Below are 14059 nucleotides of genomic sequence, written 5' to 3'. Positions count from 1 at the left end.
ACATCGAGCAGAGGGCAGGATCCTGCCCCAGCCCCGTGCAGAAGCTCCTTCCAGGCAGCTCTGCGCAAGGTGGACTGGCCAATCGCTCTGGGGCAGCCCCAGCCGGCCCTGGCAGAGCTCTGCCCCACGGCACGGCACGGGGGGCTGGCTGGTGGCCCTGGGCAGTGGGACAGGAGCGAGCCACAAAGCCCCTCGGCTGCCTGCAGCCGCCCGTCTGAGCCAGCCCTCAGTCACCCACTGCTGGCACCCCGGTGTCCCTGTGTCCCCACGTCCCCATCGGTGAGGCCGTGGTGGTGTGGGGAGGGCAGCCCCCGGCGCCGCGGCCTGCCCGCTCCCTCCCGGCTCAGCGCGGGCCCCGCTGCGTCTCCTTCCCCGTGGCTGCCGAGGGGGTGCCAGCCTGGGGCTCGTGGCCTGCACCACCTCCTCCTCCTCCTCCTCCTCCTCCCCTGGGCATGAGGGGACGGGCCCTGCATGGCCAGAAATGCTTAAACAAGGATTTCCTTGTTGCTGCACGAGCTGTTTGCCTTGCTCCCAGGCCAGCCGTTAATGAGGTTTGGCAGGAGGCACTGGCAGCCCCGGCCATCGGATTTCTATAAATCAACCTGGTGCTAACGCATGGGGCTCGCTGGGCTGGAGCTGCTCAGCCTCGGCGCGCGGGACGGCAGCGCGCCGGCAGCTCTGGGGCAGGGCAGGAGCTGCTGAGCCCCCACGCGAGGGGCCGCGGCCCGCGGGCTGCCCAGCGCTCCGCAGGGCGCCGGGGCCGAGCGCGGCCGGACCAGCCCGCGGGGATGGGGTCGCTCCGCGGGCACCAACGTCCCCCCCGGTTCCGCGGCGGGTGGACGAGTCTCTCCCCGGGGCCGGGGCAGGCTGGGACCAGCAGCCCCGCGGGGGCCGTGGGAGCCCCTCTGGGCTCGGGGCGCCCTGGCAGGGCGGAGCGGGGTGGGGGCCGAGGGGGCCGCGGCCGCTTCCCAGCAGCAGGCCGGAGCGGCCCCACGGGCTGTTTGTTTCCAGGAATGGCAGAAAGCGAAAAGCAAAATAAAGCAGCTTCCCACAGCCAAGGTCCTGCTGTGCCCTGATCCGACCCCACGTCCCCCCGCCCCCCCCAGCCCGGAGAGGCCGCTGGGTGCTCTGTGCGCCGGGGCGGGGGCGGCTTTGCGCCCCTGCCCGGCCTCGGCGTGGGGGCTGCAGCCGTGCCCCCCGCCCGCCCCGTCCCCGGGCAGCCTCAGGCATGCAAAGCAGCGCAGGCAAATTACCCGGCGCTCCGGGAAGCCTCTGCAGCTGCGGGCGGTGGCCAGGGCACGGCGGGCGGCCCTGCCGGGAACCCGCGGGGGTGGCAGGGCCGCTCTGCACGGGGCTCGGGGCACGGAGCTGCCGGCAGCCGCTGGCAAAGGGGGGGCTGCGAGTCCCGCGGCCCCCACGTAGCCCTGGGCGGCCGGGAGCCCCGCTGGGGCACCGGCACCGGGGCACCGGGGAGCTGGGCTTCGAGAAGGGCCTCCTGGGAACGGACTCTCGGTGTTTTGCTCCCGGCAGCCCCGTGTCCAGGAAAGGAGGCGCCGGGAAGTGGGACCTGTTATCTCTGGTTTCCCACTGCGCGGCGGGCAGCTGGGCTGTTTGCTCTCCCCATCTGCCCGACGGTTTATCTGGGGCACCGGCACAGCCCGTCCCCCTGTGCCGTGCCCGCCGCAGCCCGGGCTGGGGCTCGGTCACTCGCAGAAGCTCTCACTGGCCTCGACTGTCCGGTGGGTTCGTCGGAGCCCCCTCACCTCTCCCGAATGCCAGCCTGCTCCGGCCAGCACGTTCCCCTGCTCCGGCCCTGTGTGCCGACGGCGCCCGCGGCACAGCCCCGGGGGGGCGGGCTGGCTGGGCTCCGAGCGCAGGAGGGGGCTGTGGGTTTGGGCTCGGCTCCAGCGGGGCTGAGGCTCTGGGGGGGCCGTCGCGGGGGGCCGAGGGATGAGCCTGTGCAGGTGGGTGCTGCAGTGGGACGTTGGGGAACGTGGGGCCACACTGCCCACGGAGCTGGAGCCAACGCCGGGCTGGGCTGGGCGTGGGGCAGGGGCAGGGGCAGGGGCAGGGGCAAGGGCAAGGGCAGCCCCCGCTCCAGCAGCCCCGTCACTTCAGAGCTGCTCGGAGAGCATCGAGGCTGCGCTGGGCACCCGGCTTGGGGAAAGCCACCAGTCTCAAGCTGACGTTTCAGTTCCTGCTCTGAGTGTGCTTCCCCCGTTATCAAGAAACCCCCCTGGTCTCGCTCTGAAAGAGTCTCTGCAGCATGTGGAAACTGAGAGGAACCCCAGTCCCGGCACGGCCCCGCTGGCTGGGGTCCTGCTGGATGCCAGGAAATCCCTGGCCCCCTCCCTGCCACCCCTCCAGCCCTGGGGCTGCAGCAGCCTGTGCCAGGTCAGCCCCCAGGCCCGTGGTGTCCCCCCAGGTCAGCGTTGCCCCCCTGCAGCGGGACAGCCCCAGGACGGTGACAGGGGCAGCAGGCGGGTGTCTGCCCAGAGCTGCCCCCTGCCAACGTCCCCCCCTCCGCTCCGTCCCCCCAGGGTGCTGCCAGCGCTGGTGGGGGTGGGCCGTGCCCCGCCGGGGCGGAGGGAAGATGCTGCTGCTGGGGTGCGACGTGCCCGCTGCGGCTGGGACCCGCCGCTTCCCCTCTGCCAGCACCTGCCTGTGGGCGCGGGTGCAGCCGGGGGCTTTGACCACCGCGGGGGCCGCCACAGCCCCGCGGGGACCCGCTCGCGGCCCGGGCAGCCGTGCAGGGCGCCGGCGTGCGCGGCTCAGGGGGCACCTGTGCCACGCTGGGAACTCGGGCTGGTCCTGGCCCACGGGAGGGCTCCGGCGTGTCCCGGGGCCCCGCTCCTGCCGTGGGCAGGGACCGTCCCCGCTGGGTGCCCGTGCCTGCACCCCTCGGCAGCTGCCGCGGCTGCGGGGCCGGGGCTGGGAACAGGAACCTCGGTGGGAGGTTGTGCAAGGAGGGACCCGCGTGGCCCGGGAGGGCACGGCCGCCTCGGCCTCGTGTTGAAATTCCACGCTCTTACAGAAAAGCCCCCGGGCAGAATTCCTGACAGGGGTGATTCATCCCCCGCTGGAAGCGATGACTTTGCCTCTCCAGTAAACCCTCTTCAGCCCGGCAGACCAAGGGGGCAGCGAGCGCCGCTGTGCCCTCGCCGCCACCAGCACCCGCTGGGGGGTGACGGGGCCACCCCGAGCCCCGTGGGCAGCGCCGGCGGGGCCGGGCGAGCCCAGGAGGGCTGGAGGTGGCGGGGGGCTGCGAGCTGCTGGGCTGCGGAGAGGTGGGCACCCTGCCCAGAACTGGGTCCCATCCCCTGCCCCTGCTGCCACCCGAACCGTCACGGGCCGGGTGCTCGGGGGGGACCGTCCCCCACCGGAGAGGGCACGCGGGGTGGCCCTTTCCAGGAAGCTCACACGAGGGCAGCCAGGCTGCGAGTTCCCGACAGCAGCTCTGGTTTTAATAACAGCAAATCAATGGATGCCCGATTCCGGCCAGAGCAAACTCCTGCGCTTCCTTCCCCGGCCTCCCCGGCCGTTGCCTTCCCTGCAGGGCCGAGGCGACCGGGGTGGAAGCCCCGACCTTGGCCGCTGCACGTGTGTTTCCGAGTGCCGACGTGCCACGCTTGCCTGCCCTGCCTGCCTCACCCTGCCCCGCGCGCTGCCTGCCTCGGCTGGGGTGAGGGGGGGTCCGCGCTGCCCCTGCCCACCCCGCGCAGGTGCTGCCGTGGGGCGGCTCGTGGCCGTGGCCGGGCATTCCCAGCGGCTCCCGGCCGCTCGCCTCCCCCAGCCCCGCGCTGTGATTCAGCCTCCCTTCCCCGCGGGGTTTGCACAAACCTCCCCGCTCTCTTTGTGCTTGTTTTGAGAACAGATTAGTCATGGCTCTTAGCTGGCTTCCAGCAAACTGCACAACAGCACCATGGAAAAACGAGAACAGCAAAGTGATGACTCAGCAGGGCTCACGCTCCCGTCCCTTGGGTGCCAACTGTCCCCTGCTCCCGCGCGGCCCCGGGCACCGGCGGGGACCACCCGGCAGCCGCGCGCTGCGGGGAAAGGGCCCGGGGTTCAGCGCCTGCCTGAAGCGGCAACAGGCGAGCAGGGGCTGGGGAGGTGCTGGCTGGGCAGGACCCCGGGACCCCGGGGTGACAGGCCCTCGAGCACAGCCCCTGCTCCGTCCCCGAGGCCCCTCCAGCACCCGGTGAGTGGGGGGGCTCCTCTCCAACCCGCCGGCCCCCCGCTGCCCCAATCCCTCCCTGCCGCTCCGGGGCTGGAGCCTCCCGCTGCTGGCAGCTCCAGCTCAGCACCCAGTGAGGCCGCGGGGGCTGCCACGGTGCTGCGGGCACCCCTGGACGCTGAGGCCCTCCGGGCCAGCACCTGCGTGACAGAAAACTCCCGGGGCGGGCCCTTGCCGTCCCTCGCACCTCGCCCTGCAGCCCTCCCTTGCCCTGCCCTGGCTGGCGGCCTGGCGGCACGGCGCTGCCAAGTCTCCGTGCCAGGTGGCTTATCGTGATCCCATGGCGCTGGACACCAACTGGCGTCGGCTGCCAAGGATGAACAATGTAATTGCTGGAATTACAGTAAAGCGCTCGCTCCCATTCCCACTCGTTAAATGCCGAGATGGGGCCCTTGGGTCCTTCTAGGGAACATCTGCTCCAGCTGTGCCCTCTGCCAGCTGCACGCCCCGTCCTTGCCCAGCCGCTGAAGGCTGGAGCTGCTCTGCGGATGGCCCCGGGGGGCCGTGGCACAGCTCACCAGGCTGGGGGGGACCTTCGCGCCCCCCCGGCATCACGCACCGGTGGAGAGGGGGCAGAGCTGGACCGGCAGCAGCAGCCCCGCGGGCGCAGGGTCGCACCGGGAGCCCCATCCCCAGCCGCGTGTGCGGCGCTGCCGCCGCCTGCTCCTGCGCCGGGGCTGAGGCCAGGGCTGATGCGAGGCCAAGGGATGCTCCAGGGCTGGGGTTTGGCATCTGCCCACGGCGGCTCTGCCAGGGTCATCCGAGGACTCCGCACTGTGCTGGGCAAACACACCCAAGGCAGCTGGCAGCCTGCAGCCCGGAGCACCCACGGGCACCTCCTGTGACGTGCCGCCGGCGCGCCCGTGCCCAGCAGCGACCACGGCGGCGGCGGGTGCCTCGCCACCCCCTGTGAACACAGGTGCCTGGGCCGGGGTGGCCGGCTGCGGGGCGGGAGAAGGGAGACCCCAGGGTGAACGTGGGACGGGGTCTGCCCCTGTGCGGGACCCTCCGCCCGCCCCGGGGACGGTGGGGGGCCCTCGGGGTCCTGGGGCTGCAGGACGTGGCCCACCGCCACCCGCCCGCCCAGCACCGCCGGCGCTGGGCTGCTGCTCCCTCCGCCTTGGCTGCGTCCCCGGCCGTGGGACGGGGCGGGGGGGCCTGCGGCTGCCATTGCCACAGCAACGCGGCTTTGTTTGAAACCTTCCTCCGAAATGTCGAGACTTTCTTTGGGCTCCAGCTGCTGCCGCTGGGATGAAAACTTCCTCCTGGGCTGTGGAAACCAGCCCGGGGCGGGGTTCCCACTCCGAGCATCCCCCTCTGCCTGGGCAGCGAGAGCTCTGCCCCGGGCCGCGGTCGGTGGCCGGAGGGTGCAGGACCGAGCCCCTGGTGGGCCCTGGAGTGGGCAGGGACAGGCAGGAGCTGTGGGGCGGTGGGAGAGGCAGGTCCCTTGTGGGGTCCCGTGGGGCGGGTGAAGGCTCTGCGCCTCTCAAAGCTCGGGGCGGTGCCGGCCCGTAGGGAGCGGGACCCCAGCCCCGGCGATGGGTGAGGGGCGAGGTGAGCTGGTGGATGCGGCTGCGGGGCGGGGGGGCCGGGGCCGCGGCCGCGGAGCTGCTTATGGAAGGAGTGAGGAATCCGCAGCTGCTGGCTCCCTCCGAGCCGACTGCGGGGCTGGCCGGAGGAGCAGCAACAGAGAGGGGTTTCCATGGGGACGTACACAGGCCTCTGGGCTCGTCCACATCCCAAAATACACCCGGCCTGGGCACGGGGGTCCCGCTGCCGCCCCGCGCTCCCACCCGCTCTGGGAAGAGCCGGGGGCCGAGCCAGGCAGGCGGCGAAGGGGCTCAGGGCAGCCCCTGCGGCTCCCCCAGGCACCAAGGCTCTGCCTCCGCCACGCCGGCGATGGGACGGTCACCGCCGGCCGAGCCCGGGGGTCTCGTCCCACACCACAGGGCCGAGCTGCATGCACCCGCCTGGGGCAGAGCGGCGAGATGAGGGGATGCCGTGGGACCGGGGGCTCCTGTGAGCCCCAGCGACGTCGAGCAGCCCCACTCCTCCTCCAGCGCAGGAGCCACCACCCCTCCGAGCCCGCAGCCGGGGCAGCCGGTGCCAACCCTGGGCCATGCCATGGAGCCTGAGCTCGTGCTTCCCGGCAGCGTGCCGGGGAGCAGATGTCTCTGTCCCTGTTCCCAACCCTCCCCGTGGCCCCGGCCCGCAGAGGAATTGCCACGTAAGGAGCAGGTGGTGCCATTTACAGTAAGTCCCCGGCTGCTGCACAGCCCTTTCCTGCATCCTACTGGGAAACGCGGCGCGGGATGTGGGAACGTCCTGGCGCTGTGGAGCTGAGGCAGGAGGAAGTTTGCGAGGGGTGTGTCGGGAGGTTGGGGTGTTTGTGGCGAGCTCCCTGCCTGGCTCTGCCACCCTGGTAGCCTCTGGTGCTGCTGCTCACCGCCACCTTCCTTGGGGTGACCGCTGAGTCCCGAGTGCAAGGCCCAGCCAGTGCAGGGGACACCCCAAGGGTGCCACGTGTGGTGCCACCTCCCTCCTGCTGTGCCTGGCCCCACAGCCGAGCTGTCCCAAGGGCTCTCTCAGACGGGCCAGCACATGCCCAGCACTGTGCCACAGCCAGCCCTGCCCGCACATCCCGCCTGGAGGGACCCGGTGTGGCCCAGGTGGGACAAGAGCGCTCGGGGCAGGAAGGTCCCCTCCTGGCACGGCCACTGCTCCCCAGAACGTCCCCCCGCGAGGGGACGGGGCTGCTCTCTGCACACCGCTGGCCTGGGGCAGGCTGCTGGTCCCAGTGTGGGGCTGGGCTGCCCCCGTGGCTCTGTCCCGCTCCCCAGTGATGGCCACTGGCTGGGCCTGGCCGGGCTTCACCGAGGCACCACGGTCGAGCCGCCCCGGCTGCCGCGCTGCTGGCCCCGCCGGGGGCTGCCTGCCCGCCGCAATCGCAGGCTGCAGTTGTTTCCTGTTTTTGGGTCTGCAGATGCTGCTCCGCACCAGAGCAGATTTCCTGCACCCCCTGACCCCGCTGGGTTCGGGTTTGCCATCCCAGACACTTCCTTCTTGTGCCAGTAACGAGGCGGCAGCGTGGTGGGAAGTGTCGGCAGCTGCCCCATGCTCCTCTGGGGAGGCCAGGCTGGGGGGTTCCAGGGGCAGCGGGCAGCTGCCTGCCCCTGCCCAACCACCCTCCTGCAACCCAGCACCTCGGCGGGCTCTTGCGTGGCCCTGCTCGCTCTCGCCCTGCTCCGCTCGGCCGCCGTCACGGCCTGGGGCCGCTGCCTGGCGGGGTCTGTGCCGGCGCTGGGGTCCCTGCCGGCGCCCCTGCCTGTGCCTGGGCCGTCCTGGGGCCGGCGTGGCCCAGCGAGCAGACCGGGCTCCCTGCTCAGCTGCTGGGTGGCCTGGCTTGGCTCGCTGTGGCCACCTCCGCGCTCGCTGCCGGCCAGTCCTCAGGCTGCCCCGAGCCCCTCTCCGGGGACGGCGGCCGATCGCCCGAGGGCTCCCGGCCAGGTGGGAGCCGGGCCCTCGGGGCGAGTGGGGCTGCGGCATCCCCTTCTCAGCCCCGGCTCAGCACCGGCCTCGCTGCACCCGGCCGGGGGGATGCAGGACTGTGGTGTCCCCGTGGCCCTCGCGCTCGTGCCCCGTTTCCCGTCTGGCTCCCGGCACCGCCACAGAGGGTCTGATCTCCGCGAACGCCTTCCCCGTCCAGGAAGCCTTGGCGGGGTGAGCTCAGCCAGCCCCGGCTGCGGGGCAGAGGGGAACTGGTTGCCGGTGACACGCTCGATCGGCCACTTACGAAACACGGGGCCAAGTCCGCTCGGGCTTTCTGGAGAAGGCGAGAGGTTTGTGAAACTTTTGGCAGGGATTTGCCCGCCGGCCGCTGCGTCACTGCTGCCGTGAGGTTGGGTTTGTTCCAAGAAACGCGCGGGGCTGGCGGAGCTTCCCGGACTCTCGACTCAGCAGCGGGTTGCGGCACCGCCACGACCTGAGCAGGAGGGAAGAGGCCCCTGAGCCGCGTCGCGGGCGCCCGGGGCCCTTCTGGGAAGCGGCGAAGCCGGGGCCATTCCCGCAGGGACGGGAAGGCTGGGGTCCGGCCGGGGGTGTTGGGGCATCCTCCCCGCTCTCCGTTCTGCCGCGGGGTGCTGTGAACCCCCTCACTCTGCCGGAGGGCTGCGGGCGCTCAGGGCCCCCAGGGCCCTGGTTCCCCATCCCCTGCCGTGCTTTGCTGTGCCCAAGAGCTGCGACGCCGCGGGTCCCTCCCCAGGTGCCATGAGCGCCGCGGGGACGACGCTCCCCACAGGCTGGGGGCTGCTGCGCCCCGCGGTGCTGCTCCCACCCCCTTCCCTGGCGCGGGGCCGGGAGTCACCGGTGCTGCCGGGAGCCCTGACGTCGGGGATGTGCCTCGGCAGGGCCTGGCGGGCGGCCACCCGTGCGCATGGACATTCCTCGCATAGCTCCGGCGGGTGCCTGGGCAGGCTGCGCCGCGCTTCCTGGCAGCCCGCGAGCCGCGGCCCCGGCGAGCAGCACCAAAATAGTCGCTGGGACTGCGCCGTGCCTGCAGCCCGAGCGGGCACATTCGCCATCCCTCTGCTCCGGGGCGATTCCTAAGGGAAGCCTTTTCCCAGCGGCTGGGGTTCCCCGAGCGGGAGCACGGCGCTCCGTGCCTGGCACGATGCCCACGGTGTGGGGCTGGGGGGGCTGCGGGGGCCGTGCGGGCGCTGGGGGGGCTGTGAAGCACAGGGCGCCTGGGCACAGCCTGTTCCTCGCTGCCAGGGGCTCTGCGGGGTTGTGGGGGGCTGGCCCTCCCCCAGGAGTTCCCCCCCGGCTGCAGCGCTCCAGCCCGGCATCGCGCTCCCCTCGGGCCAGCGGGTTTATTCCTGTGCCTGGTTCACACCCCCGCGGCCGGAGCCGCCACGGGAGGCAGGAATAGGGGCCCAGGCCCCCTCCTCCCCCTCTTGTACCCCTCCTCAGCACCTGCCCCGGGCCAGGCTGGGCTCTGGCGGGGGGGGGGTGTCTGCACAGCACAGCCCCGACGGTTCCGGGACAGAGCTTTTACCTCTGTGCCGTGGGGGTGAGCAGAACCTCAGTGCCCCGCGTCCCCCCCGCTGAGCCGCTGCGCTCGCAGCAGAAGCACCACAAACCCTTTTCCAACCCCGCGCCTCTCGGGGCCCCGTTCCCGCAGCTTCTCTCCCCATCACGCGCCGCCTCCACCGTCCCGTCCCCGGTCTGGGCTGGGGGCCAGGACGGACTCGCTGCAGAACGCGGCACGAGCGCCGCGGAGCTGGGCTGCGCCACGAGCCAGCCCTGGCCACCAGTTCGGCTGCTCTGTGCCCAGGGCGATGGCCCGTGTCCCACCGGCCGGGGACACTCTGCGGCTGCACCACGTGCCCGGAGCCTCACGGCTCGGCGGGAGCGACGTCGCGGGGCTCAGACACACCTGAGTGCTGGGGCCGCGGTTCCAGGCCGGGCTGTGAGTCACCGCGGCGGGATCACCCCGGCACGGAGAGCGGCTCCAGGAAGCCGCCGGCGCTTACGTGGTGTAAACACCATCCCGGCCTCGCAGCGAGGGCAGTGGCCGGCAGGGACGTGCGTCACGCCGGGGGGCCCGGGCCGCCTTGGGGGTGCAAGGGAGACAATAAACCAGATCTGAGGTTTTTCATTAAAAAATAGTGCTCTTTATTATAAATTATGGAAAGATTTCCTTTCTGAATATAAATATAAATATGTGCAAAGTTTCATCTGAGTTTTGTTTTGGTTGAATTTTCAAGCATGGTTTTGCTCAGCCCTCGAGGCTGGAGGTGAAGATGGAATCTTTATAAAAGACAGTGATTCACGTTGGCCTGTAAACATCCCTTCGGTAAAAAAAAAAAAAAAAGCCAGAAAAACCCAATTGCTTCTCCGGGCGGAGGCAGAAGAAAAGCACTCGTGAGACGACGCACTCCAGGGGATCCTCCCGCCGCCTTCCCGCGGGAATCGGGGGCCCCCGCGGAGCGGCGCGGCCGGGCAGAGGTGGGCGCGACACTCGGGAGCTTCGGGCCGGGGCAGCACCGGGGGCTCCTCGCAGGCGCGGTGCGGGGACTCCCGGCGGCGTCAGGACACGCCGTGTCCCCCTCGGCTTCGCGGCGCGTCAGCGGGACCGTTATCGCGCGGCGTCACCCAGCGATGTGCAGTAACCCAGACCGCGGGGCAGGGAGAATATTAAGGCTTAGTCCTCTGGAAAATGGCAACGAGGGGAAAAAGGCAGCGACCTCCAAGTCTGGGGCCTGGTGTGAAAGGAGCTTCCACCCACAAGGAGGCAGCAAGAGGTAAAGTACAGTACGGGCAAAAAACACTTTCCCCTTAAAACCGAGGAGAAGTGATCAGGCACTCGCTGGACTCCAGTGCTTTCCGCTCCCCGCGGCAGAAGGGGGGGCTCGCCAGGACACCCCGGGCGTGGTCCCGCCGCGGCGGGGGGATGCGGCTGCCGGGGCACACGTCCCCCCGTGCCGCGGTGCCGTCCCGGCTGCCCGAGCCCGCGGGGGCTTTGCCGACGGGGCGGCCTCTGCGCTGGGCACCCTGTAACATCCACAGTCCGACCGGAGCAGCCTCCTTCCCTGCGGAGAGGGGGTGTCGCTTCCTCGGGGGGTCCCCCCCAGCACCAAGGTGCCGGGCTGTGCCGGCCACAGCCCCGGGCCCACGGCGGCTCGCCCCAGTCCCCCTCCCCTCCTTCCCAGAGGGAGAGGCTCGGCGTGCCCTGCGAGTCCCCGCGCCCGTGGGGCGTTGTGCCCGTCCCCTGCTCTTGTGCTTGTAGCCTGTAACCTCGCTCCGGCGGCCCCTTAGAGGGGGGCATCGTACTGGTCCAGGAACTCCTTGATGGGAGCCGGCAGCTGAGTCATCTTCTCGTAGGAGTCCAGGTGCCCGTTGACGGTCTTGCGGCAGAGGTGCTGCAGGGTGGAGACGCTGGAGGAGAGCGGGCGGCTCAGCACCAGGGGGATCTTCTCGCCGCCCGAGTAGATGTAGTAGGTGCGCTTGGGGTGCAGGGCCCCCCCCGGCTGCTCGGGGACGGCGCAGGGCGCGGGCGGCATGTAGTGATGCACCAGCTTGAGCACGCAGTCGAAGCGGGGCACGGGCTGGCTGCTGCGAGGGTCGCTCTGCAGGGAGAAGCTGCCGCCCTCGCACTGGATGCGCAGGTTCTTGGTGCCCGACTCCGTCTTGACGCTGAGGGTGAAGAAGTGCCGCTGGTCCGAGCTGTCCCTGATGAGGAAGGTGCCGGCCGGCTCGGCGCTCAGCAGCAGGTTGGCCTCGCCGCCCGTCACCGTGCTCCAGTAGAAGCCGCTCTCCTGCAGCTTGCGCACGGTGTTCACCACCAGCTGGTACTCGCTCTTGGAGCTGAACGTCTTGAGGCGCAGGCTGGTGTCGAGGGGGCGGCTCATCCCGGCGGCGGGGAACTTGCTGTGGGTGACCATGGCGCAGGGAGCCAGCTTTGCGCGCTCGGGGGCTGCTGCCGGGAGCAGCCGCTGCTACACCATCACCTGCGGCAGAGACGGGGGGATGAGCCGCGGCACCCCCGCTCCCCGGCTCCCCCCTCCCGGCAACACCGGCAACCCCGCGCCGCGGCGATTCCCCTCCCCGGGGCACCGGCACCCCCCGACCGCGGCTGTTCCCTCGCCGGGGGGCACCGGCTCTGCCGGTTCCCGACTGTCTCCTCCCCGGAGGGAACCGCCATCCCTGGCCCCCGGCTACCGCCCCCCCGGGGCGCCGCCATCCCCGGCGATCACACCCCCCCCTCCGGGCGGGCACCGCACGCCCGGTCCTCGGCTATTGCCCCCCCCCGAAGCACCGGCATCCCCGGTTACCCCGCTCCCCGGGGAGCGCCGGCATTCCCAGCCCCGGGTTTCCTCTCGCCGCGGGGCACCGGCTCCGCTGGCCCCGGGCTATCTCCCCCGCCGGGGGGGCACCAGCATCCCCGGTACCGGGCTATCCCCTCCTCGCGGGACTCCCCGGTCCCCGCCTCCCCCTCCCGGGGCCCCGTCCCGTCCCGCCGCGGGCAGCGCCGTACCTGGGGCGCGGGTGCCGGGGCCGGTCTCGGCGGCGGAGCCGGTGCGCGGCAGCGGGCGGCGGCGGAGCTGCCGGGGCCGCCCGGGGAGGCCTCTTATAGCGGGCGCAGAGCCCGCCCTCGGGTTCCTGGAACTGCGCGGCTTCTTGTAACGCTCCCCGGCGCCCTCCCGCCGCCCCGCCCGGCCCGGCCCGCCTCGGCGCGCCGCCAGCCACCGCCGGCCCATTCCGGGCAGCGCGGCCGCCCCCTCCCGCTCCCCTCCGCGCTCTTTCCTTCTAAGAAGAGGAGAGTCCCGGCCGGCCCGGCCGCGGCCGCCCCTCCCGCCCTCCCCTCCCTCCCCTCCCCACCGGGAGAGCCGGGGCCGGCCGGGCCGCGGGGGCGAGGGCAGCCCCGGGGCCGCCAGGTCCCCCCCCGCACCCCCCGGGCCGCGGGACACCCTCAGCGCGGGGGGAGCCCTGCCCGCGGGCGGCCCCCGGGGACGGCGGCACTTGGGGCCGGGGATGCCGGTGCCCCCAGAGGGTTCTGTGAAGACCCCCCCGCCGCTACTGGGGGAACCCGCTACTGGCCAGGCGGTTTGGGGCCGGCTGGGGGGTGCCCCGGGGGGGGTACCCCGGGGGGGTGCTGCCGCCATGCAGCGGGGCCGCGGCTCCAGCACCCCCCACGCCACCGGCATTTATGTCAAGTACAAGGTGCCCTCGGCTGCGGCTCCCGGGAGGTCTGTGGGGAGGAAAAACCCCCTCGACCCCCACGTCTGGGGACAATGAGGGGCGAATCCTCTCCCGGGGCTGTGCTGGGGGCTCCCGGAGCCGTCCAGGCCAGCCGCGGCCCGGCCCCCCCCGCCGGCAGCCCCGCTCCCGGGCGCCCGTGGGGACGGCGGCGGCTCCAGCGGGGACAGCGCTGGCTCCGGGAGCCCGGGGACGCGCCGTGCGGTCGGTGCTTTGGCAGCCGCCGCGGCGGAGGGCAGGGGCCGAGGCGCCCGTCGGCGGAGCCGTCGGGGAGCCGCTGCGAGGCCGGGGCCCCCGGGGCCCCCCTTCCCCTGGCTGGGTGCCCCGGGCGGGCGCGGCGGGGCCGGTCCCCAGGGGGTTTCCTCATCCCCTGGCTCGGGGCTGGCGGCCGGAGGGGACCGTGCCCGGGGCCCCCCTTCCCCACCTGGTTTCTCTGCGTTTTCGTTTGGCAATTGTCAGTTTCGACCTCGAAAACAAACCAGACTTTGTCAGTGGATTTTATTTTAAATAGTTTAATTTGCCCTGGAGGAGCCGCCGCCGCTGCCTCTGCCAGTCAGGAATAAACACAAGAAGAGCAGTTCTGGGAAGTGAGGCTGCGGTGAACCAGCTGGTCTGAAATGCAAACGAGCTCTGGAGCTCTGCCTGGGGCGGGAGTGGCGAAACTCGGGGGAAGGGACGGGGCGGGAGCGGGGCGGGAGGCTCCGGCGGGGGCTGGGGCGGGACGGGCTTCCCGCAGCCGGGGCTGGGCGGCCGCAACGCGGCTCTGCCGGGCACGGCGGCGGGACCCGCGCCCCCCCCCCACCCCTCCGCGGCTCCGCCTCGCCCTGCCCGGTGTGGGAAGCCACGGGGACCCCGGCGGGGGGGGGGGGGGCGCTCCCCTCCGCGGCCGCACACCCAGCCCGTCCCCGCCCCGGGCATGGCGGGGGGCAGCCGGGAGCCGCGTCCTTCCCGTAGGAGCCGGGGGCGCTAAGCACGGGGGTGGGGGCGGAAGGGGCGGCGGGGAAGTTCCCGGGGCTCGGGCTGCAGCTCCCCGAGCGCGCCCGGAGGCGCCTGTAAACCCGCGGG

At 72.3% G+C, this 14059-nt stretch overlaps 1 protein-coding gene across 1 annotated transcript; it reads right to left on the bottom strand.

Annotated features, from left to right (window-relative positions):
• Positions 1-9886: 9886 nt before the first annotated feature.
• On the bottom strand, positions 9887-12341 carry SOCS3 (suppressor of cytokine signaling 3). Its single transcript, XM_074921904.1, has 2 exons — positions 12273-12341; positions 9887-11745 (listed from the first exon to the last, which is right to left on the bottom strand). The coding sequence occupies exon 2, from the start codon at positions 11677-11679 to the stop codon at positions 11050-11052; it is 630 nt and encodes a 209-aa protein (XP_074778005.1). The 5' UTR covers positions 11680-11745; positions 12273-12341; the 3' UTR covers positions 9887-11049.
• Between the last annotated feature and the right edge of the window lie 1718 nt (positions 12342-14059).

This window comes from Athene noctua, chromosome 18 (genome assembly GCF_965140245.1).
Source record: "Athene noctua chromosome 18, bAthNoc1.hap1.1, whole genome shotgun sequence".
Taxonomy (NCBI): domain Eukaryota; kingdom Metazoa; phylum Chordata; class Aves; order Strigiformes; family Strigidae; genus Athene; species Athene noctua.
Note: the sequence above shows the minus strand (reverse complement) of the source record. Positions and strands in the feature narration are given on the sequence as shown.